General features: G+C 38.6%; 1 protein-coding gene across 2 annotated transcripts in view; it reads right to left on the reverse strand.

The window, feature by feature from the left end:
- LOC139993169 (uncharacterized) overlaps positions 1 to 26,987 on the reverse strand; it is a 71,118-nt gene that overhangs the window by 30,637 nt on the left and 13,494 nt on the right. The window contains exon 1 of one of the 2 annotated variants that reach the window (XM_072014651.1): positions 680 to 1,337. The exons of the other annotated variant lie outside the window; for it this stretch is intronic. Within the exon in view, the coding sequence (XP_071870752.1) occupies positions 680 to 686 (7 nt within the window). The 5' untranslated portion in view covers positions 687 to 1,337. Of the gene's footprint in view, positions 1 to 679; positions 1,338 to 26,987 lie in introns of those variants that run through there. 2 annotated transcript variants of the gene reach the window in all.

The raw sequence follows: 26,987 nt of genomic DNA on the forward strand, positions 1-26,987 counted from the left end.
AAAAACTAAACCTGACAAACTAAATACAAAAGGTATTTTTTCATCGCCAAAAACTAATAACTTGATAATCCAAGTACTTTCTGAAAGATTAACAAAGCTACAAGAGATACAAGAAGAAGTAATCTGATTAAACCGATACCATAATCCGCTCTCGGCTTAACGAAATACATAATCCTCCTTGGTAAATCGACATCATCGAAAAACCGATATTTTCTCCTTAGACCGGATAAAATACAAAAAAGAAACATCTTGCACATGCGTTTACATGGGAAAAAATCGCATAATTTTGTCGATGTTTTATCGCTACGATATTTCTACGGGGAAATTTCCCAGCAGAATTACGAAAATAAATTTAATATCACGAAAACAACTTCCATATTTCCAAGTGTCATATATCAAATCAGCTAACATAATCAAGATAATCGCCGAACCATATTTAATATCATAATTTTGTCATAAATTTTCATTGGAATACGTAAAAAATAACACAAGGTCGATAATATATTCAAGGTAAATTCAACCGGAGGCGAGATTCATTTTCTTAAGCACCGTATCTTCTTCTCGTGAAACTTGTCTCTCTGCTACTAAGACGTTTCGCGCCAATCCATCGATTACATTCACACGAATCACAGCGAAAGAAAAAACGAGAGGAAAGCGAAGAGATGCGGAAGAAACTCACCGCACATTGCGTCCGATTGGTCGATCGATTAGTCCCCTAGGTCTTGCGACTGTTCATGGAGGCGAGCAACGAATCGTAGTCCCTTTTTATTGGCACTAGATCCAGGAACTCACAAACGACGTACACAATCGGTATCAACCCCACAGACGCACGTACAGTTTTTCCATTCACTGGGCTGCTCTCTGGCGATCCTCCACGTGGTCCACCAAGGTCGCGGTCTGGTACCCGGTTCGCGCGTCCAAGGCGGTTCAGTTCGATGTTTGGAATCGATTATTACAGACGCAAGACGAGTAACACTTCTCTAAGAAACGTATTTTCAACACTCTTTTCAGCCAGATGATCTTTCTATCACAGGGAAGTAACGTTGTACGCGGTTGTACGCAGTTGGCAACAGAATAATTTTCATCCAATCGCCACAGACGGTCGATGAAACGAGCAAATAGACGGAATCGAATGACTCGTAGAGCAAAGAAGAGTTGCACAGATAGTCCGACAGCTGTCCGTTGGTTGATCTTCCGGAAGATACTCTCGGAGTGTCCTGGCTAACAGCAGGACCCTGACTGACCCCGGTCTGACCGACGAGGGTACACGCACGGTCTCGCGTGGAGCGCGCGTCGCAGTCTGTCCGTGGCTTGGCTGCTTACCTGCTCGGCTTTTCTCTCTTCTCACCTGCGCTTCTCCACTACCTGGAGGCCACGCCTACCGAGTCCGCATGCGGCTAACTTTAACCCACGGGAAGTAGCGCGCTGGTGGGGTGCGTGTTGCTTCATCCCCTCTTTAGCAAGGATAGTCGGACAGCAGAGAATCTTCCTTCCTCTTTCCGGCGAACGGATGCATGCGAGCGCGTTTCGGAAGTCGCTTCCACAGACGTTAACCGTTGCATCGAATTCTCCAATCTTGGAACGTAGGGGTTTCGTATCGATTTCTCGCATTAAAAATGAGTATATTTGAAATCGGAAATCTTGGAAATTTTGGGCAAGTTGCTTGGTCATTGAAATACATTTACTTTGTTTCTATTGGACTTTATCTCACATCTCAATATGAATGCATATGCATTGTTCGTGAAAACTACGGATATTTTGCTAATTCCAAAGGAGAATATCGAAGGGTCAAATAGTGACAGCATCGAATCGTATACCTAACCTTGGTTGGAATTAGTTGAAAATGAGCGCCGGAAGTTGAAAGAACTTTCTTCCTATTTTTCTTTTTCTTTTTTTTTTTTTCTTTCTATTGATCGTAGATAGAAACACTCGAATATGGACTAAACATATTCATGCTATTTATTATAATTTTAACCATTACATTAGTACGCATCTCTTTAAATATTAAATACGTTCGCTAGATACTTATATAACCTACACACTGGAACGTAACTTTGAAATTCATTGATTTTCTATCTTACTTTTGCTAATGAATTGTCATACGCAGACTACAATTTTTTCTCGCGAAAATCAGTTGATTTCTACGTTTCTTAGCAATCACGGTGGCTAAATGTAATTTACCTTAAATCTCTATTCACATACATCTAACCCTATATTTCCTAATACAAATCGCGATAACCCAACCGAGAAACGCAATATCCTTCTCAGTTTACAAAAAATAAAACCGATCCTAACCTCTGCTGAAATATTCAAATTATATCACAATTATAATTTGAATATTTATAAATATAATTATATAATCATACGTAGGTACTAAATGGATACTAAACAGCTGCTAAACGTAGAAGCGATAGACCGATGAATCAGAGCCCATAGATCGGAACCTCGGGAAGAGATTACGCGCGAAATTTCAAATCTCGATTAACCGTAAATAATTGTAAATTGAACAACTTGAACGTACGAAAATATAGAAAATGGCGTGTCGTAAGAGCGGGATAGGAGAGGAAATTGTCTGTGTACGGATTAGTTGATCTTACGCATCTGTGAGAGAGCAGCAAGACCGGGACGATTCTGTGAGACCAATAGGCAGCCGAGACGGCGGAGCGAGAGCGATGCGCGCGCATACTAGCGCCACGGCGTAGATTTGATTCGGCGCGTGTCGCGCGAAGAAGGAGAGCCACCAGTGCGTCTGCGCCGACCGAACACGTTCTATTGGGCCGCCTTCCTAGAATCGGGTCCACCTTCGATAATCGCGCGCGACGTTCTAGTCGAATTTGGATTAGGCAGCTACCAATCCGTGACCTTGACGTCTTCCATCGACACCGCAACGGTAAATATTATCGAGAGAACGTATCCGAAAGTGGAATCGAACGCCTCGTTGTTGTCGTCGTCGTGGCACTACAATCGACTTCCAGTCGATGTAGGTCAGGACCACGCTGCTATTGCTGCGATCTCCCGCGTTCTCAGAAACGAAAATTATTCACTTCCGGAAGTCGAGCTTTTACTTTTTTTTTTTTTTTTTCAAATTCAGGGTTTCCGAGGAGCAGCGGCACATGTGACAAACTCTTTGATTCGAGAACGTAATGGTAAAGATAATTTTTGATAGAAATATTCGATGCTTTTAAATATTACGAGATGTTACGTATTATACGTAAAGTATTCGTATAGGTATCGTGTCGAGGAATATTGAAACGTAAGGATGGTAGGATAAAATACTGTTTACTATTACTACTATATGTAAGTATTCACAAGTACAAACTTTTAATGCATTTAAATCGTTTTTGGAAATTGAATGGATAAAAGTTAATTAATCGTAACATTGAAATTAAATTATTAAATAATTTTCTAGGCAACGTCCGCTTTAAAAATACGTCTGTGGAAGAACGGATTAAAAACTGAAATCCTGTATATCGATTATTTTACATTTAAATTACCTTCGACCGGTAATAAATAATTCGACGCAAGCAATAAATTGCCCACGAGATTAATGTAATTAATGTTATTAGTACTAATTATATATTTCATGTGTAAATATCTTTGATATGTACACTCGATGATATAGAAACGAAAATGGTGGGAAAATGATGCGAAGGATAAAATGAAAGAATGGAATTTTATATAAATCGGTATATTTTACTTGGCGTTAAAATTTTCATTAATTTTTTAAATAATAGCACGTTACAAACTGTTATTTCGCGAATATACCAAAATACTCGTTTGCCGCAGGTAACTCTTTCTCCAAAAATGGCCAAGAATTGAAAAACTCACGCGGTCAGTTTAATTTCGTGTGAATTACACTTGACCACCAGTTCGGAATCATTAATTCCTACCTTGTCAGTCACGACGAATACTTGCTTCCAGGCAATTAAACTACTTTCTCGCTTGTCACAAAATATCGATCGCAATCTTCGGTAATGTATAATGTACATCTACTATTACATATGTAAACTGTTTTTGCTCGTATAATAAATATCTTATTTCAAGCAGAAAATCAAGAAGCAAGGGTAATATCCGACGATTAAAATTACTCTTCTACCCAAATTCTATAAATTACAGGCAGTTTTTACAAATCACGCAACTCCACTTATCGCGACATTTTTATTGAAATACAAAATTGTATTTCGATAGATCGTAGATTCAATCGATCGATTGAATTCGCTTGTCCGAACTTGAACTCTAACTGTAACCTATATGGACGAAAGATCATAAATAACGAAGAGAATTAGCGAGCCGAATAAACTTTTATCGCGTCGTGAACCACTATCTTGAAATGCGAAAAGACGTTAAACAGGACATTTCAACCTATCAACCAGGCCATCTCGAAAGCCTCGATAATCAGGTAGTCAAGCTAAATCAATTGATTTCCAATTTACTCCACGTGAATTGTATCTCTTACACGTGCATATATCCTAATATATATCCCAAGGGAAAAAAGTTATTATAGCAATTTCATGAGAAAACGAGCGTGGAGTTGACTCGCGTTTCCCTATAATAATTTTAACGGATAAACCAAGGGAGTGAAAATAAGGAGGAGCAAGCATAATTCATTGGCAGCGAAGGCCTTAAACATCCCCTATTTCCATATCCTTACAATCTGATTCTTTCACAGTCCTGCACCAGGCCATGAATATTCCAAGATCCTGATGACCCATTAAAACGCAACTTTAGCGTAGCACACTTTCACGACAAAACGAGGCGATTCCTGCGGCGTCGAAATAGAAGGAGACAATGGTAGACAAAAGAAAAATTTCGAACCGAGAGTACAATGCTGACAGATGGAAAAGAGAAGGAAAGAACCTGGCCACGGTGTATTATCGGAAACGGAGTGCTTTCGTGGCGAGGAGTGCGTGGCGAAGAATGTATTGAAAGCAGGTCCCGATGTCCTTAACCCACTCGTGGTCTCGCGTCCCGCGATAACGAGCTACCTGGCAACTTCGGATAAGTGAAACTTGCATAATTGGCTACCGTAGGAGGGACGAAGAAAGAACTCGACCAGCAGGTAACTGCACCTGCGATGTCTCCAAGGTGCGCGCGTGCGCCCGGCCGGCTTGCCGGAGGAACGTGTGCTTCTACAACGAGACCACCGCATCCGGACGAACGATCAAAGGAGCCTCGAACGTTCAACGTTTCGAAGAACCCACCGAATCACGCTCATCAACGGAAGTACGATTGATCGTGCGTATTCCAATTGTTGCTTCTTAGTCGATTGTTTCATATACGCTCGTATATGTGGATTATGCGAATGTATTAAAAATTATAGGAAATTTGTACTATACCATATATATACCGTACTGTATCGTATGTGTTGTATGGAATATTTGGAAATTTCATCAGCATTATGAGAGGGCACGACTGTCATGATTACACTACGAAACATTACGCTGTTTTATATTAGTTCGACCGTAAAAGTTAACGTATATAAGAAATATTATAACAAGTAGGAGTCTACTTTGGATATTTTATACACTTTTGTGTATTATCTATACACGTGTGTTGGTTTCTGCGTTTTTAATTTTACATAAATGCAAACGGAAATGCAACGGTGATGAGCGAAAATAAGTTTCAATTTGGTGTACTCTGTGTGCGTCTACTAGTCATTTTCCATCGTATCGGTTACGGTAGCTGCTATTGTCAATTATAATTCTATTTTGTAAAACTATGCTGTCGTTTTGCGCAGCTTCTCCCTTAAGTTTTCTTTTGTCCGCCAGTTGTGCGTTAATACGATTGGAAGCCAATCCGTAAGTCAATGTAAACAAAAACACAGTCGGATCTCGTAACAGCGTCAATGAAATTTCAAAATATTTTGCATAACACACACGATCTATTCGTAAACTAGACTACAAGTGACGTAGATTCGTAAGTGACCACAAGCGTTCCATTAATTTTGTTATTCTCGATCGTTCAGATATGTTGAAGCGGTCACCACATCTAAGAAAACTCTACATTTGGTCTTTTTAGTTTCCTCGAGCACCGAAGCCATCGACAGCGTATAGACAAAAGACTGGGACGAAGGCAGACCATAAACAGTAGACAGGGGACGATGGCTTCGGGGCTTTCAGTAATAAGGTAACACTGCTAGCGTGCGGATCTGCGCCAGCTCAAATTATATTCCTTCTTGTATTTACACTTCTGTATTTAAAATATATTTTCTACCTTACCTTATATATTTATCCACGCGTTCCTTTGTTTACACACGTGTAATAATCTCAACAAGATATTACGAATCTAAAAAGACAAAGTAGATAGCTGAATAAAAATTACGCGATTGAAAATTTGACAAACGGCGTTAATTTTTGATATATTGGAATCATACGAAGCGAAGACGAAGGAAGAGAAAACAGGATTTCTCGAAAGGAACGAGGTACATATTCCTGTCGCGCTGATTCTTCCAACCTGCAGCTTGACAGTTTTGGCACGTTGCGTGCTTACACGCGAAAACGTATGAATGGATGTCCCACGATCCGACCGCAAACCTTCCTGCCATTTGGAGAGGATGCGTGAAATCTTTCTCGTCGAACGACTCACTCCAGCCTGAGACCGAAAGGATGCATCTTTCAAAGGTATAATATATCTTTCCAGTATAATGTAGTTACTGGTACGATCTTCGGTTTTTATATGCCATTCTTTAACGTTAACTTGACTTTATCGATATAAAATTGTTGTTCCTTTCTTTTCGATATAACGTAAGATTTTACGTATGTGATTTTTTAAGTTGAACGGAAGAAAATTAATTCGTTTGAGATAGAAACGTCGTTGAATTTAAATGTAGTGAAAGCGAATGGTAAACGTTGAATCTTTTTTTAAGAGAAAGCATATGGTATAATTATTTGAAAAGAACGCGAGATAGCGCACGATTACGAAAGCGCATCACCGGCTTAGGAAAAAGAAAAATTCCAGAATCGATCAGAGAAGCGATATTTTAGGAATAAAAGTTTCAACAGTTTCTCAAGCAATATTTTACTCGCAATATAAACGAACGAAAAATATATGTGGAAGCATGTCGATGGAGCCACGTATATTACATTTAACAGCACGACGACGACGTCGAGGATACGAAAAGACGAAACAAGAAAAACATCGCGAAGAACGAGAACGTACAAGCTGTTTCGTTTCAGGCAATAGTTATTAATCAATCGTTATTTCGAACGGTACACCATCGAGATTTGTCCCGGGCGAAAGCTTTTTAATCTCCCGTCGAGATCCCGTGGATCGTTACGAAACGGTGCTTAAAATGCAGGTGCAAGGGAGAATACCTAATAGCGGGCGCAGCTTGAGGGGTGAGGTGCAGCAGTAAAAGGAATAATTAACGAGTACCAGCAATTATCATGGAACAGCTTGCGCCCGCAACGTCAACCACGATCCTCAAGTTTTATCATTCGCTTAATTGTTAAATGTGGTCGTTTCTATCGATGATAAAGACAAGACGACTTCATTAGTAGTAGCAATATTACTTACTTACTTAGCAATATTACAATATTACTTACAGGGATCGTGTGATAATTGTCTTGACAATTTCACAAAGTTTAATGGAATATCCTTTCTGGATAAATATTCGAATCGATATTAATCAATAATTATACACTGGCTATACCACGAGTATTAGAACACTCAATCGGTGCGATCGTTGTGAAATTCTAACAAATTTTGTGTATTTTACGTTATGCAGTATTTTATATTATAAAGCACGCGCGAACGAACCAACGGATTTATAAACAAAAGAAAGAAAGAGTTAAAACATGAAAACAGTGGAAAGCATATTCAAGTTGACAAAGCGAACAATGGGTAGTGTACATCTTTGCGTAAAACTCAGCTTGTAAAAGATCAAACAGCATCAAATCGTGTCCTCCATCTGTGTGTATGTATGCATTTTTTAAATTATTTATTTAAAACTACAATTGGTAGTGTATATCTTTGCTTAAAACTCAGATTGTAAAAGATCAAACAGCATCGAAAAGTAAACCATCAAATTGTGTTCTCTATCTGCGTGTATGTACGTATTTTTTAAATTATTTATTTAAAGCTACAATTGGTAGTGTACTTTCTTGTTTAAAACTCAGCTTGTAAAAGATCAAACAGCATCAAATTGTGTTCTCCATCTGTGTGTATGTATGCATTTTTTAAATTATTTATTTAAAACTACAATTGGTAGTGTACTTTCTTGTTTAAAACTCAGCTTGTAAAAGATCAAACAGCATCAAATGTGTCCTCCATCTGTGTGTGTGTATGCATTTTTTAAATTATTTATTTAAAACTACAATTAGTAGTGTACATCCCTGCTTAAAACTCAGCTTGTAAAAGATCAAACAGCATCAAAAAATAAACCATCAAATTGTGTCCTCTATCTGCGTGTATGTACGTATTTTTTAAATTATTTATTTAAAACTACAATTGGTAGTGTACTTTCTTGCTTAAAACTCAGCTTGTAAAAGATCAAACAGCATCAAATTGTGTCCTCCATCTGTGTGTATGTATGCATTTTTTAAATTATTTATTTAAAACTACAATTGGTAGTGTACTTTCTTGTTTAAAATTCAGCTTGTAGAAGATCAAACAGCGTCAAATTGTGTCCTCTATCTGTGTGTATGTACGCATTTTTTAAATTGTTTATTTAAAACTACAATTAGTAGTGTACATCCCTGCTTAAAACTCAGCTTGTAAAAGATCAAACAGCATCGAAAAATAAACCATCAAATTGTGTCCTCTATCTGCGTGTATGTACGTATTTTTTAAATTATTTATTTGAAACTACAATTGGTAGTGTACTTTCTTGCTTAAAACTCAGCTTGTAAAGGATCAAACAGCATCAAATTGTGTCCTCCACCTGTGTGTATGTATGCATTTTTTAAATTATTTATTTAAAACTACAATTGGTAGTGTACTTTCTTGTTTAAAATTCAGCTTGTAGAAGATCAAACAGCATCAAATTGTGTCCTCTATCTGTGTGTATGTACGCATTTTTTAAATTGTTTATTTAAAACTACAATTAGTAATGTACATCCCTGCTTAAAACTCAGCTTGTAAAAGATCAAACAGCATCGAAAAATAAACCATCAAATTGTGTCCTCTATCTGCATGTATGTACGCACTTTTTAAATTATTTATTTAAAATCGTATATTACGATAAATGTATCGATATGATGATAAAAGATAACCATAATGTAGAAATGAGCATATAAAGTACGCTATAAATAAAATGTCGTTTCTTATTAATGGGCTGCGCACGTTTATGAAACTTACATTTTGATCTGCGTGTATAACACGACAGAGAAGAGGCATAAAAATTCATCGGTTTCGAAAGGAACGGAACCGTCTCAAATCCAATAACGCTTCCGTTCCGGGTCTGAACCGAACAGTGAATGGTAGAAAAAGTAGGTGTTCGAAAGGCAATTAATGAGCGAGCGTAATTATTGGCGGATGGACAGATTGGGGCTGACATGGTGGTTCGCGTGCAACGATCGCTTCCCGTTTCCCTGTGGCGTTACACGGAAATCATACGAGACTTACAACCACTCGTTCCTACACTTGTCACACGTAATTCTGCAATTTTGACTGGTCACGCATACAAATACCGCGTCATATTTTTTCTTGTCCAGTTTCGACCACGTTACAAACTTCGTGTGTTTTACTTTTTAAAAAATTGTATCGATTTCTTTCGTATAATTATATCGCTGGAAAAATGTGAACATGTAGCTGCGTTTATGAAAGGTGAGGGCCAAGTAAAATTCATTGCTAACGATAAGATCGTCTTTTTTTTACAAAATATCCAAACGCGCTCAAACCAAGTACAACGTGAAACTTAAAAAAAGTAGGAAATCTGATTTACCTCTGGTATTTCGATTTATCAAAAATTCCCTCTTGCGTTACAGACACTTATGGTCCTAGGATTACTCAGACAAAATTTGGATCTAAGCTTATGTTAGGTTGTCCGACAAGTTTCTTTCGTTTCATAAGTGAAATAATAGATGCACAACATTTTCTATTTTATATTATTTTATGGATTTATGTATGATCCATTTTGTAGTAATAGAATAAAATGGATCAAGCGTAATTGAATGAAAGAACATACAAACAAAACATGTCGTGCATCTTCAACTTCCTTAGAAAACGAACAAAACTTTTGGGACAACCTAACAGGTTACTAGACTCTTCTACACGAGTAAACGACAGTTTGCCCTCAAGCAACAATGACGCGCGTTACTTTCCAACAAAATTATGTAACTAATAATATTCCTGACATCTGCCCACCCCGTAACCTCATAAACCAATTAACAGTTAAATCAATACGCAATTAACTAATCTCAGAAGCTACCCTAATCGAAGAAAAAAAAAAGACTACAGATAAGAAAGGTGCAAGAGCAATGATGTTGCCGATATTATGGCGTGTTTCGATCGAGCAGGCGATAGAATTCCAGTGAATTAGCCGGTAAGAATCTATCAAGAATGCAGAAGTCACGGAGGGTGAAGAAGGCGCGTGCACCAAAGATGCAAGGCGAGCGAGGATGCACCGAGCGGAACGTGCACCCGACGCTGAGGAGCCGGCTAGCACCCGATGCTTCCCTTTCCCTTGTTCGCTGAGCGGATCCTCCATTGGCGTATCACCTGCCTTTCCGTTCCTTCGCGATTACCGGATTTTGATTCGAGCGCCAGATGTCGGGGCTCGCGTTCCAGGGACTCTATCAAATCCGAAATCGTCCATTCCAACGAACCGTTATTGCTGTTACGAGCCTATCTGGCTGATGTTAAGCGACGCCATCAGGATCATATCGTCGATCATATTTACATATGAGTTTCGATCGTTTCGTTTTTTTTACCGTCTTCTTTTTACGTTCTTATGCTTGATTTACTTTAGAGAGTTTTATAAGTTTTTAGTACATATTCGAGTATCGACCGAATTAAGTTTACACGTAGTGCGTTTAGTAAATTAAGAGATATGTAGTATCATAATTATACATAAAGGGTATTTAATTATACATAGATATACCTAATACGTTTGGAACAATAGATACAAAAAATATATGTGATTGCAATTAAAGTAAAGTAAAGTAAAGTAATTGCAAGTTAAACTTCATTTGTACTATACACGCGTAATTTATAGGATACCATCAAAGGAAAGATTATACATCGGCGGTAAAAACACTGTATTTCGTGCCATAAGATTTTCTTATCGATCGTTGGTTTCGATCGAGCAAAGATACTAAAGCAAACTAAAATTGCTAGTACGATGCTAATATTATACTAAAATATATTCTAATATATATTTACAACGTGTGCTTAATCCACGTTGCAAAGAAGAAACCAAGAAGAACAAAATCTAATTTAAGTAATTGACGAATCGATCAAGTTTCGAAGGGAAACTCGATAAGAACGAAGATGTACGGCTACACCTGAACACATCTTCCTCGACGATGGAAGAAAATGGCGTGAGCTACGCCAATGACAGACAGCACGTGACTACAGGGCACGCGCCGGCACGCGCCACATTTCTCACAGAAAGCACGCGTCTTTCTTTCCCTCTCTTTCTCTCTCTGCCATCCCCTCCTCTGACTCTCCCCATCCTACCTTTCCCTACTCTCTTTCACGCTGTATCCCCCTTTTCTCTCTGTATTCTCATCCTCCGCTTCTCTTTATCCCTCTTCATCCTCCTCCGTTTGGTTTTTCTCCAGCCGAAATTTTCAATTTCTCTCCCTCGTCTGCCATTCCTGTATTTCATCGTTAGTGTTATTCGCGATCTTTATCTCACAAATGATTTTTCAATCGACCTTGAATTTCTGTCTCTCAATGATAAATGTTGTTGATAAATGTCGTTGCTGATCGTGGAACGGTGAAAACGTAAAGGATCGAAGAAGAAGATGTGCAGAAGGTTCGCGACGTTGTCGATAGCACTATAGAGCTATGAAGCTTTCCTGTGTATTTATTGGTTTTCCTTCGACTTGAACCTTCCTTCTTGGTGATCCTGGTGACTGAGATATGGCTATTTGCGAAGCAAGTGGTTTCCTGTTGATTGTACTGCGAGTGTGTATAATAAGAAACGTTTGAATTTATTACGAGAGGACTGCGTATAATTCTGTTCCTTGGTACCAAAGTATTCAGAAAAGCAGCAATTACCACAGTATTGTCTTGAATTACAAGTGTATCTAACGTCAACAAACTGCATCCCTAAAGAAATATTAATTCTTATGTAGAACGAACATTATCAATTTTTAAAAATTTAAGATTAATTAGATGTATTAACGAAAAAAGCTATTAAAAATTAGGAAGCTAATGGACACTTATTCGTAATCTATCGGAACAGACGTTTATTACATATTACGCTTCATCCAGATCACTTTATATTGTCCTTATACGTATTTCCACTTCTTTTTCTCCAATACTTTTTCAAAATCGATCAAGGAGACGTTTACCTTGTGGAGCTTGATGTACTTTAACATTGACTGACTAATGAGGCAAGAATAAGGATTTAATAACGGAATAAAAAAAAAAAAAGAGCAAGACAAAGAGTAAGACAAATGTACCATCAAAATCACAAAACGTAAAGGACAAGCACGCGCCAATGCTGTTTCCACGCTGAAAATATCTCGCAAGTAGACCTCTCATTAATCACTTAAGGCCTAAGTAACCAAACGTCCGATTGATAAACCATCGGACACGAGCCGATGAAACTCTTTTTATGGACCTTCGTCAATTTTACGACTGTTCAGAGGTTAGCGTGCGTGGAGTGTGGAATAAAGTGAGTCGTCAAAAATGGCGAAATCTCGATACGATCTCTTGAAAAAGAGACGAGGAAGTAACGATGGATGGAAAGAATGCGGCAGAGGAAGAGAAGGGGAAGGGGCGAGAGATTCATCGACGATGATTCGTCACTGTAACGGGGTGTCGGGTCTGTATGGGCAAAAAGGAACATCTCGAGACTGCTTGGCCGAGGCCAGCATTTTTCAAGGTTCGAGGGCCGGATAGTTACCGGGCGCAGGAAGCATCCGAAAATCCTTGCCTCGCGCAGCCTCGAGAGACGCGGCATGCATTATTCAGGAGGCTGTGCGCGTGTTGCTCGTCCGCCGTGTTTACGTATGTAGTACCTATGTACATACGGCGCGCGTGTGCGCGTTGACGTCACTACGCTCGCCGTGGCGAGGAAGATACGAGGCACGCGTCCCTCCACGCGCGCCGCGGACGGACACCAGACACCGGGCAGCTGCACCGTGGCGACCGTGCAACCACACGCGCTATACACCCGCGCGTTCACATACCTCGTGTAGATGTACCGTGGACGCCAACGCATCGATTCACCGACGCCTACCGGTTAGCGACGCCACTTTTTAACCCTAACTTCTCCACCCTAACCGCGAATTTTCCGTTCGTCGATGGTTAAATCGATAGTTTCTAGGGATATGACTATGATAAAGTCCTTTAAAACTAGTACCAGTTTCTTACTAAATACGCTTGCCATTTGTATTTCCATTCTTTCGAACAAAGTATTCGTCATAGTAATGATATCGTAGAACCGCGTTTAAGGGGGTATCCTGAATTATGTTTAGTTCACCCAGAAGAACAATATATAATAATCTAATCCCTTTTGGTTTTTTGTTTCCGTCAAGAATTACGAGGTGGATCTTTCCCGCCGATTGAAGACTGCAGCGACAAGACGCTCATGAAATAGGCTTAGAAATCTGTTATAATTCTTTTTTTACTTTAAAAAAAAATTTGTTGTGTTCGTTCAATATATATGAAAGCATACCTCAAAATTCAATAGCTTCATTTCTTTTTTTCTCTTCTAAAAAAAATTACAAAAAAGCGCTGTTTTAGAACTCCCTTGAACTACACAATTCGGATCATGTTGTTTTGCCTCGGAGTATCAATATCGTTAGGATACACATAATGTAATAATAAATAAACTACGGGAAAAACAATGTCGCCGCTACGTGCAATCGTCAAACAAAGACGAATTTGAATTTCCGGTGCTCCCTCGACCAGTATAAATGGACGACCATGTTCTCCAGAAGTCAGTCAGTCGTGCGAATCAATATCAGTTTCTCAGTGTCAGTCTCGAGCGATTTTAACAGCGATCTATACACTGTCCTAGCGAATCAGGTAGTACCGAGCGTCTTAGCGAACATTCTCTGTATCTATTTATTATTTTAAATACACTCGACGGTTTTAACATAGAGACATCTCGTCATTTAAACCATACGTCCAACCATCATCTACAAATTAAATCACCAGGCGTGGGATCTTGATAGAAGTTATTTCTATAAAATCGTTTAATTTTAATTCGACGAGAAGTCAAGGCATACATCGCTTTTAGCTACTATCAATCTCACTTCTAAGTAGTAAAATCCATTATCGTTTAAAAAGTCAAGACACTTGTTCTTTCAATGGGTAGATATTAATAAGAAGAAACGAAGTAACGCACCAGCGGATCATTGGACACAAGTCATGTTGTATTTGCGTACTATACTATCGCTGGGTTAACCAGTCTATGAGCATCAACTCTTCTAATGAGCTTGATCTTTCAGCAATTTTCAATGTTTCAATTGTATCACGCTACGTTTGGTATTTAAAGCAAATGAAAGATCAGAAGCTCGCTACGTAACTCTGATAAAAGTCTAATAGATGATAATCGAACATGACTGTACCCTGTATTTACCAATAAAATAACCACGTAAAAGTAGCAATTCTCATAAATCCTACTCTACATAAATGATGATTGATATATCTGACTTTCTACGATTCGAAGTCTACTAATTATAATCCTTATAACGAGCCTGAGCAATCCATAGAATCTACTGTCTAAGAATTTGACCAGAGTCTGGAAGTCGACTGGAAATCGTGGTATTTCAAGTGGAAAGCACTTAGCTCGACGACAGCAGCTGGTTCGAGCCAGTGTCACGGCACGGACACCTAGTTCATCGACGCGAGGCGAGGGGCCGGTGAGCGTGTGTGGTGCACGTTCATCCCCTGCAGGGTGATTAAATGAAGCACCACGATTCACAAAGGGAACCAACCGTAAAACACTGTTGCGCCCTCACCGTCCCGCACACGCACAACTCCCGAAACTTTAACCGACCACGGCTAAGACGATCAAAGTGGCGTGCAACTGTGTGTTTTCAGGGGATTCCGCCGATACGATTCGGGATTATTATGTATCTGCTTACAAAATTTCGTGGCTATTCGAAGATTACTGAAGAATTTTGAGGAAAAGAGGATGAGACGTGGTATCGGCATATGGTTAGAGGAATTTTTTAAATTTGTAGAAGTCGCTGTTGATAAACAAGAACTTGGAAGTTTCGAAAATTCATAGTCGACACGAAACGACGATAATGGGACAAACTTTAAAGGTTCTATGAGAAGACTTGTAAGATGTACCTTATTATTGACTTATACTTTAAAAACGAAAGGTACTTGTACACTTAGAAATGATTATAGTTGTGAATTATTTTCAAAAAGAGATTTTGTCTAATCAAAATGATCGCTGGCTTTGTATTAGTCACATTGATCGAGATAAGCTTTCCACGAACAAATTCACTACATTTGTACACGTTACGCTTCGTCGCGTAAATTTTAATTAATCAGACGGAATATAATTGAAACTTAAAAAACTATACTTATATGACATCTCTTTTTTTTTTATTTCTATTCAGACGATTGGATAAATTGACGAAATTTAATCGTATAATTTCAGAGTACTTTTTATATTGTACGTTAAAAGTAAACACACGTCGTTCCAATCTAAAATGACAAAAAATAGCGTCAATAAGCGTAACTTATATGTCAAACTCTAGATTCTAGACTTTCAACCATCATCTTTATTGTCGCGAGCCACGTTAGGTCGATGCAAGTGAAGTCGCCACGCCAGTCTATCCGCGGATCGTCTTCTCGCTTTCGAAATTATTCATTAGACGCTTTATAGCGAGCTGGAGGATCGTTTTACGTTTTATTCCATCTGACTTCTTCCTCTCTCTCTCTCTCTCTCTTTTTTCTCTTTATTATCGCGGCTTGAAACGTCAGGGTAGAGCGAGCGGAGCGTTCAACGCGGAGAATGATTTGTGTCAGCTCGTAAAATCGTGGGACTCGGCCAAACATTTACACCTGTTCTTAATCAACGTTAACATAAATATTCTTTAAGGCGATCTTGGTACGAACTGACCGATATAAAACTCTGACTGAATAATGCTTCGTTCGTTCTTTCTTTTGAAAAGTAAATTATTCACTGCAGGAAAGGAATTAAATTTACGTATTAATTTTGTTAAACGATCACTTGCGCTTTATCGAACAGAACTTTGTAGCGTCCTTTCGGCATCTTAACCCTTTGACAGTGTAATAAAGCGACCAAGAATTTAGAATCTCGTGATTTCTTCTATGATATCAGGTATAAACAGTACACTTGTTATACTAAACTTTTTCTAATATTCCATTTTTATAATAAATTGTATTTGAAGCTTTTCGCAATACTCGATATTGTTCCTTGTATCGGATAAAACAATTACTGTAGTCAAAGATTGATACGTAGTCTCCTATCTGTTCCATCGTATCTCCTCGTTAAGTTGAAATACTGCAGGATCCGCTGTAATTTATCAAACTATTAAATTAATTGAAAAAAGCTAGAGGCAAAAAATGGGAAAATCCCGGAAGAGGAGGATGACAGGGAAGGGTGATTTGAAAGGCACGCGATGGGCACACGCCAGAGTGGAGGATAAGGAGGAGGTTTGCGGAGACGGTGGGCCTTTTTCCAGGGCCCGTATGTCGCACGCGTGCGCTCGTGTGCGCGTGTAAACGTCGAGGGCAGTGTGCCGACGTTGGATCGAGAATGGTTGCCCGGTGTCATCTGGCAAGCAGAGCAATCCGAAAACACATGGGTGTTTTGTCTCCTGCTTGTGTGTGCCTCCGCTTAATATGTGGAAGTAGAAGCATCGTACGCCTTCGTATAACGGTCGAATCTGCCGATTCCACAGCGAACGTCTACCCACAGCCTACATCGGAAATTGTCAACCACTGAACGGCGATTAAACCAATCAAAAGTCATTTTCAACATTATTAATGAACGTATTGTTTTCTTTGTTCTGCCATATGGGACAGTTAGTTGTGTTTTATTTGACGAATGATTTTACGTGGTCGAGAAAAATCAACGATGGTACTTTTGCAAAGGATATAAGATAGGAATCAGGTACGAGTCAAACTAAACTATTTATTCGTCAATTAACCAACAATTAATATCAATTAAAGTTAAATATCCGTATACTTTAATTGATTTCTCTGGCTGAATTTTACTGTCATTTATTTTTTGGTATTGTAGCGAATTATAAAACGATCTTTAATTCGATAAATTATAAAAATTATCATTGATAGAAACGGTAATTTAAAATAAAATAGCTAGTTATTAAAACGCGTGACGTACGTAATTTCGACAAATTTGGAAAACAAGTTTTGTTCCTTCTGCCATATGGTAGAATTAGTTGTGTTTTATTTGACGAATGATTTTACGTGGTCGAGAAAAATCAACGATGGTACTTTTGCAAAGGATATAAGATAGGAATCAGGTACGAGTCAAACTAAACTATTTATTCGTCAATTAACCAACAGTTAATATCAATTAAAGTTAAATATCCGTATACTTTAATTGATTTCTCTGGCTGAATTTCACTGTCATTTATTTTCTGGTATTGTAACGAATTATAAAACGAACTTTAATTCGATAAATTATAAAAATTATCATTGATAGAAACGGTAATTTAAAATAAAATAGCTAGTTATTAGAAAGCACAGGTAAAACGCGTGAAACGTACGTAATTTTGACAAATTTTGAAAATAATCATTTCCAAGAAACGTTTCCCATTAATCTTGTATTCTCTGTCTCACTCTGTCTCATTATGATACCCTCGTCTCCACCATAAATCACCATTAACCTCCGTTATGATATTTCGCGGGACGCTCGGTATACTCCGTAATTGCTTGGAAAAAAAAAACGGACACACAGCAAAAGATCATCAGCTGTGCGTGCAAAGTCGGGCATCCGCGTTGATTTTGCCAACTATACCGACACTCGCCGTAAGATCCGCTTCGATGATTTCCAGCGGTTAATCAGGTGAGCGTGCACGTGCGCTCGACAGGGACGTGGCCCATTCCGTTTTAATTGAAAGCAATCGCAAGACTGGAGCTTCGATCCAAACGAATTTCAGTCACGGAACAACATACTGAATATTCACCATATAAGGAAGCAAAGGTGCAGAATGAAAGCCGATTATGCCAGTTAACAGATGAATTGTACGCTTTTTAGAAAATTCCTGGTCAAACGTGTCTCTACCTTCGGAAATTGAAATTCAGTTAAGGCCGAAGTTTGAGTTACGTTTGACGGGCAACTGAGAAGTTGAATTTTGAAAAGTCCAAGTCAGATGGCGAATTAAGAAATGCAAGTCTGACGGTGAATTAAGAAATCGACGTTTGACGATGAATCGAGAAGTTCGAGTTTGAGAAGTCCAAGTCAGCTAACGAATTAAGAAGTGGAAGTTTGCTGATGAATTAAAAAGTACAGAGATGCGATGATGAATAGACAGGTTCAAGTTTGACGATGGATCAAAAAATGTTAACTTTTGAATAACATTTATCAAATTCTTTGCTACCAGAATGAAAACTTCCAGCGTAGTTTATCCGATTCAGAAGTTTGTCTCGCGGGCCCTTCTTCCTGGAAGTTGCCCGATTATATTAGGTTGTCTGAAATGTTTCTTTCGTTTTATAAGGAAATAGTAGACGCGCAATGTTCTTTGTTTTATATTAGTTTATTGCATTATGCGCGTACTTAATAATAGAGATATAACGAAATGGATCATACCTAACTGAATAAAATAATATAAAGCAGAAATTATTGTTCATCTATTATGAAACGAAAGAAACTTTCTGGACAACCTAATACTTTTACTTTACTATCGAAACTATTTCATACTCCCATTTTTCTATCCTTCCAATGATACGATAATAGAAATATCACGATCAATTTAGCAGAGTATCTTCAGAATATTGCAATTGTAGATTTCTTCAACTTCCTTCGCAACGACGTGTACATTTGATATTTCGCGGGTATTTGATGTCGCCACGCGCAGGAATCGTTAACCTTTCGCGGTGGTACACGAACTACCGGTTATAATATAATAAGGACCAGTTTTTCATACGTGCGAATTGGCCTGTATTTTCCTTAAAAGAAGCGCCATTATGGCCACGTTTCGTATGTCTTAATTGGACATGATGGTTGTTGAATTCGGGCGGATAATGAGACCGTCGATGGTCGAAAGCCGGTGTGGCTTTTCTTCGCCTGCCGCGTTTTCTTTCGTTTATGTAACGACATTGTCTTTCATTTTTGGCTGTTCTCTTGTGAAACACCACTGATTCGTAATTATTTTCGGCAACGATTGTTAGAGTGTGTAATTTTCGTTATAAATCGCGCGAAAATTGCGCCTTGCGTGTTTGCACGCACGTTTATAACGGTGCCGCTATTTCCATTCGTCGATCGAGCTTGCTTTCCTGTTTTCCAAATGATTATAGTATTAGGTTGTCTGGAAAGTTTCTTTCGTTTCATAAGATGACAATAGCTGAACAACAATTTCTCTTTTATATTATTTTATTGACTTACATTAGAGAGCACAATATACGCATTGCTGTATATCATGTTTCCTACAAATATTATAATGTTTTACGCGAACGATATTCTCTTTTATACCACGAATTAACTTGCCTCTGTACTTCTGGTGGTTCAATAATTCCATGTATTTTTTGTTGAAAACAATTTGCTCGGAAGTCGTCTTACTATTGGGTTGTGCGAAAAGTTTCTTTCGTTTCATAAGATGATAATAGCTGAACAACAATTTCTCTTTTATATTATTTTATTGAATTAGGTATCATCCATTTCGATATATTTCTATAATTATGTTCGTGCATAATTCAATAAACTAATATAAAACAAAAAACATTGTGCGTCTATTATTTCCTTATAAAACGAAAGAAACTTTTCGGACGACCTAATACATTGCCATTTATGAACTGCTAAGCGAGTGATATAATTAACAACGTATACAAGAATTGTTGATCGTTGGCCAGTTACTGTCAGGCTAGACATAGGTAGTGATCCATGATCCCTTAAATACTTTGAACCCCACTCTTTATACAGTAACGAGTATGACCTGTGTAAGTGTCCTGTTCAAATGCCTGTGTGGGTGTCTGTGTAAGAGTATTGTACCTATGCGTGAAATATCGTTGTATTCCAACAAAATTTATCAATTCGATAAATCAATCTATAATGTACAGAAGTAGAGATCATCGTCCAGAAGAAGGAGGAACGTAACGCAATATATTTTGCAAGATTAAGCATATCCAGCACATCGTTTCGTCGCATCAAAACATTTTCAAATGTTACATTAAAAGAAATCTCGCCTTAAGACCATAATCTTTTTTCAAGAGTGGCAATTATACATATACCAAATTGCCAGGCTATTTAAAATTTACCTTTATCTGACATCTTGAAAGAAAGTATTTACTTGGAACGTCATCGAATGAGTGGACTTGAATCACGTTATCCGTTAAACGTAGCCATCGCTCTTACTCAAGATCCATCTTTGACTCTACGTTTCTCGTTTCGGACGAATATCATTCAAATCTGTCAGGAAGACAGCCAAGCAATTAATTCACTGTCTCGATCGACAACAACGCGGACCGCAGACAACGCGACAGATGAGTTTGTTGTGCGCCGGCGCAGTCGATCAAGGAGAATTTGCGCGGGAATTCGAAAGGTTCAGAGCGATGCGGGTTTATCGCGATTGCGTCAATCATTGTGGCAGCGGTCGATGCGATGAAATCAATGTAGATGCCGATAGCCGGTTAATTGGAAGTGAAATCACTTAAGTAGACGTCCGTAAAACGGTGTTCCGCGTTTTCAAGTATAATCGCGCGAAATGGCGAATGATAGCTGGCGTGGTTTGTCGTTCATTGGCGATGCTCGTTTGTGACGCGTCGTCCAATTTCCATAATTTTCGATCGCGTTACTTTGTACCGCTCTTTGCCCAAATGTGTAATTATTTCGACGTACGCAGTCTTTCTTAGTTGCCCGGTCAAACAAGCGAAAATAAGAAAAAAGATGTAAAGGGAACTTGATCAAAACCGCGCATTATGCTTATCACCGTAATTAATTAAAAAAAAAAAAAAAAGGTGCAGCCATTTGGCAGTTATTATACCAAAGTTGATAGAAATTTATCACGAAACGCATATGGTGCAGTGAATTACCTAGCTTCGTGAGTTTTCAAGTATCTCGATATTATTTTCCCTGGTTTTCTAGAAACAAATCTTTCGCTTGATGAGAAAATGGTAAATCGTAAAGTAACTTTAACAAAATCCCTAACATCGTTACTTTTCTCTACTTTTTTTACTTATATGGTTGTTCGATGCAACTTTCGAACAGCTTAAATCCGTGCACTAAATAGGCGCCTTAAACAAATTTTCCAATGGAAAATACAACCTTACGTACTTATGTATTATGTAACTATATACGTGTATATGTAATACAGACATATTTACAGATATAGGATAGTATAAAGAATGTAAGACACTTATTGTTTGATAAATTCTGTCGTTTCGATCAACACAACATTTACTTTCGATTCGTTTCGTTATGTATTTGTATTCATCGTCCCTTTCATTTTTATCAAAGCAAAGTCTCGAACCAGCCAATATTTCCCAGCACTTCCTAATAAGTACATCGCAGCTGCATGAAGAGCCCCATGCCACATGCTACACGCAAAAATCCTCTTCATAATGCTGGAACCCAATCATCTCCCCATCGCTCGTACATAACCAATCAAATTTAACGACCAATACAAAATCTTGATCAAACTCTGGCGAATCAAATCACATGCAACAAAATGATAAAACACAAAGGAGACACGAAATGATGGACGAACGGTTGAAGCGAAGGGTTCACACGTTGCAATTGTTGGCTGGAGCGACTGGTTGGTCGCAAGAGGTCGAAAGTAATCAACGACCGAAGGCTTTCCCCGGAAGATACGTTGGCGATAAGAAGAAGCCGCGGAAAGAAAACAACGGCGAAGGAAAAAACCGATCGGATCGTGTATGGCCAGTAAGACGAAGACGAAAACAGATTACGTATAAGCAACTGTGCGCATGTGCTTTTAAGTTGCACCTGACCATTCAGCTTCTTTTCCAGGCACGAGAGCAGATATCCGTGCCGTTTCGATCGAGGGTTCGTTAATGAGACGCTACCACTCGCTGTCTCGATCTCTAATGAGAGGTTTTCCTTTGCCGTTTCAGGGCCAACAGATTGGGATCTGTTCGATGTGCGCACACAGCGACCTAGATGCATATGTCTCCGTGACAGTCAGAGCCAATCGTGCTCGTGTATTATATGCCATACGCATGCTTCAAGGAAAGAACCTTGTCGTACTTTAATGTCATTTTTATCGATATTATTATCATATATACGATATCTCTGTCCGTAAGTATTAGGACACCTACAGAACATCAGATAAATTTGAAACTGCAATTGATCGCTGGGGTTTGTTGGAATCTTTAGCGTTATTACTTTGTTTGGAATATTGGTTATAAAGGATCCATATATTATTCTTAACCATCTTTTAGATTAACCCAATACGCTACATAAATAATAACATGTAGCATATAACGTATAATGTACTGTTCGTGTATAATATTGGGTTGGCAACTAAGGGATTGCTGATTTTGACGATACCACCTAATGACAAAATCCGCGACCACTTAGTTGCCAACCCAATATATCCTCTATATCATGATAATTGGTACGTGATCTTGAAACGTTGGCGGAAAGATCCTTGTTCGATCAGAAGATCTGCCAAAGCGTTGCCCCCCCCCCCCACCTAATTAAACACGTTCAAATTTTAGTTTCTTGAAAATAAGACCTCGAACGGGAATTATTTCACATATTTTACTTATTTTCAAACCTGTAATAACCTCGTGTTGATTGTTCCTACTCGTACGTAGTCGGTGTTTAGCCAAGCTGAGCTATACTTGGCGGATTTTCAAACTCGTTTTTCGCGAAAAAGAAGCGTCGTATAAATAAATTTTCTTGTATTCTTCCCACTTGTTTTTTCATATAAAAACACCCTGTTTTCGGTTGTAACACAGTTACCGAAACATTCTGTACGTATCTGTCTAATGTATGCATATAGAGACACGTACCTATCCAATTGAAGAGAAAGCTCATTGTCGTCTGACAAATTGAGGACCATTTCATAACGCTAGCAGTAGTGAAACACAGTGGCAGGTCCGTGTCTGTAATTTTGCACGACTTCATTCACGAAAACGAGCAAGGGACTTTTACGACTTCATTCATAGCCTGCGGATCCCTTGAACCGATCCAACGACCGATGGAAGAAGCACGAGCCGTTTTCTTACACCCTTCGTTTAACCCTGAAGCGCCTCCTATTTTTACACCCAGACGATTATATACCCTTGAACGTTCAATTGTAAACGGATAACGAGTGTGTAATTTCAGTCTTTGAATTGCATCGAAACCCTTTACCACTGTTCTCTCTGCCTTTAATTATCTGAAAAGCAAATGCCAAGAGAAGCATGATCGATTTCGATCGATAGTCGTTTCTCTGGAATCCAGTCATTGATAATAAACTTTCACAGCTAGCACTTAAGCAGTTTCGAACGATTAATGCAGGTTCACTGTTTTGATACTTCCGAAACCGCAGACAAAAATGTGAAATTAAAAAATGTGTTTTAAAGAAAAGAAAATAAACTTTAAGGTGCTATAATAATTATTCAAATAAACTTTTTTTCTGTCTTTGTTTAGTTCAGCCAGAAGAAAAATATATAATAATTTAATCCTTTTTTGGTTTTTTGTTTCCGTCAAGAATTACGAGGTGGATCTTCTCCGCTGATTGAAGATTGCAGCGACAGTGTATTCGTTAAATATATATAAAACAAACTTCAAAATTTAATAACTTCATTTCTTTCTTTCTCTTCTAAAAACAATCACAAAGGAACGCTGTTTGAAAACATTCTAAAGCAGTTTCGAACGATTAACGCAGGTTTTGATACTTCTTCCCCTAAATCTTTCGTAACGCTTTTCCTATCCCAACCATCGCATTTTTATTCTGTCGGTGATACAAGTTGAAATAGTTTAACTAATTTCCTTAAATTACACGTAATATTACCCTATATTGTATACGTATATCAACTCACGAATTACAACTTCGAAAGCTTTTCTTCGCACTAATACTAGCATCTAATGCTAGTTAATACGTTATATCCATATTTATTATGTTAATATCCAACATACCAAGAAATTGTAATTTCTCAATTTATTAGTCAACTTTTCTTCGAAACAGAAAGAAATTACGATAGAATATAAAATGTAACAGAAACGACACGTTGGATATTCATCTAATTCGAAACACGTGGCACACGGTGGAGGGCTTCTTCGAATCGAGACGCGTCCAGAGGCGAACAGAGCACAGGTTCTTAATAAAGGAATGCGGAGAGGCCAGCATTTACGAAAAGATCAGCTGTTCCTCGGGATGCTTCCTGAACGAGCGGCCAGAACAGACCCGCCCCTTTAAATCTCTGTGCAGGACCGTAAAGGATCAGATGGCTGCAAGATACGTAGGTTCCAGACTCGCTGGACGTTCATCAAAACTTAAGCACGTTTAAGCTTCACCGTTATAAAATTCACGAACACGTTTTTCCTTCTTCCTGTCTTTTTTCTTTTTGTTACCAGATTCTTGCCAGTAATTCGTCCACTTTTTTTTTACGAACGACCGTGTTTTCTCGTATCAAACGGGTTTCGTTTTAATCATTTTCTTCCCTGATTTTATAGGTCGAAGAAACTTTGTATATGTATAGCTGCAATAGCGATCAGTTTCATCGAATTAGGTTTATGAGATCCCGAGTTAGATTATATCTGAATGAGTTACATTACAAAAATATTTTGATAATTTGTTCGGATTGCAAAAAATCAAGTAAAATGAATGAATTGTACGATAGCTATATGAATATTATGTAAATGAAATATTTGTTACTTTTACATGAATTTTACGATAATTGAAACCATATTTTGCCAAAGACGAATCATTATGTGTGTATGTGTTTCATTAATTTCTGCTTATCGGTTACAGAACGAGACCGATTTACATAGATTTCTCATTCACACTCTCACTCGACCGCAATATACACTAGCTTATGCACCATTGCGTTAGTATACTTCTCGTTATTTGTTTTTACAGCTGTTTCATCGAGGCAGAAATGTGGACATGCGAATTTGTTTACTTATTACTTTCTAGAATAGTCTATTACGATTCCTATCAACCCCTATCATCGATTTCGTTTTTATTTAAGGATTTCGGTCGATATTCTACAAGTTTTTATTTCCTGCTCAATGGACGTCTTTATTAGTTCCCGCATGTCTGCTCATGTAATAGAGAAATATGTGCTATGAAAAGGACGCAGCTGGTTTTCAATTATCCAATTTTCTTTGTTATTCTTCAAGTTCTCGGCAAACGTCATTGGATTGGAACAAACGATCGCTTGGTTTACGTGTGATTGTGAAAATTTCCAATGTATTGCGAACGATATTTATATTTTGAAGATATTTACTCGTTCTTTATCACAGTGCAGGCCAAAAGTACCAAGAAACTTATCCGTTACGTTTACTGGAAAATTCCAAGAAAATTTACCTTCTCAAGATACGCAACATTACAAGATACATTTAACGCGAGTAAAGTAACAGACCACGTACATGTATAATAAAATCACTGCAAAATAGAAGCAGTGAAAATCCTAAATCCTCAGAATACATAAGATGCTTCAAATATTTTTCGCTAAACAGTGACAGCGTGTTGCGGGAATAAAAATAATAATCACCAACTACAAAACCAACCTGGAAATCTCGTGATACCAGCGATACCTATCGTAACAACGGATTTATCAAGTGCTCGGACCGAACACCGGTCCTAACAAAACCACCAAAGTTACTCAAACTACCCAAAGCCAGCGTGACGAAACAAAGGAAAGTTCACTGTGAAGGAAAACGTCGATGGCCGGAAGAGCGTTTCGGAAGGTTGGATCGGTTAGTCAAAGCCACGCGTATCGCAAGAAGGGGAACGCGAAGAGGCGGTTATGAAGTGGCTGAAGAAAGAGGAAAAATGAGGGGGGACGACTGGTCCGGTAATTGAATGTGCCAAGGTGTATGATTTCGTCGATTTATCCCCGAGGCGCGAGCGAGCCGCGGCTAATTTAAACTAAATGCTTGGCCGGTAAACGCGGCGGTGGCCTGATAAGTTCTCTTGATTTAAGCGGTTCGAAACCATGGCCAGAACCAGCGGCCCTCTGTACTTTCGCGTCGTTAAGCCAACTAATTAAACGGCTGGCCACCGTCGGTGGGTATCTCTCTTTTTCACGATTCATCCCCAAACGCGTCACGTAGACAGAGATATACCGCCGAAGCGACAGTGCGTAGAGGAAAAACGAGGGAGATGCGTAGCCGGAGCGTATACTTAGCCACGGTTATTCTATACCTAATTATCGTCTTACGCGGCCGATTATCGACGATTATTAAGGATCACGGTCGATCTTCGCCGACAATCGTTCGCCTCGGGACGTATAAATCTGCGGGAACGGCTGGGTGCAAGCTTGTTATCAAAATCTATTACGCTTTCCGTAATTCCGGCGGCGCCCCATCGTTAGTTTTAATTGTGACCGGTTCAGGGATCGCGATCACGCGGGACACCATGATAAATACAGTGGTGAAGATCGCTCGCTTTTGGTTTTCTAATTTTATTAAAAAAAAAAAAAAAAAAGACTGCGCTTCCCAGGCTAGGACAAGAAGATGGAACGAGTCATTAACGTAAGTATTGGTTATGCATGTAATGAGAAACCTATAGCTGTATGATTCAAAT

The sequence above is a fragment of the Bombus fervidus genome, chromosome 12 (assembly GCF_041682495.2).
Source record: "Bombus fervidus isolate BK054 chromosome 12, iyBomFerv1, whole genome shotgun sequence".
Classification (NCBI taxonomy): domain Eukaryota; kingdom Metazoa; phylum Arthropoda; class Insecta; order Hymenoptera; family Apidae; genus Bombus; species Bombus fervidus.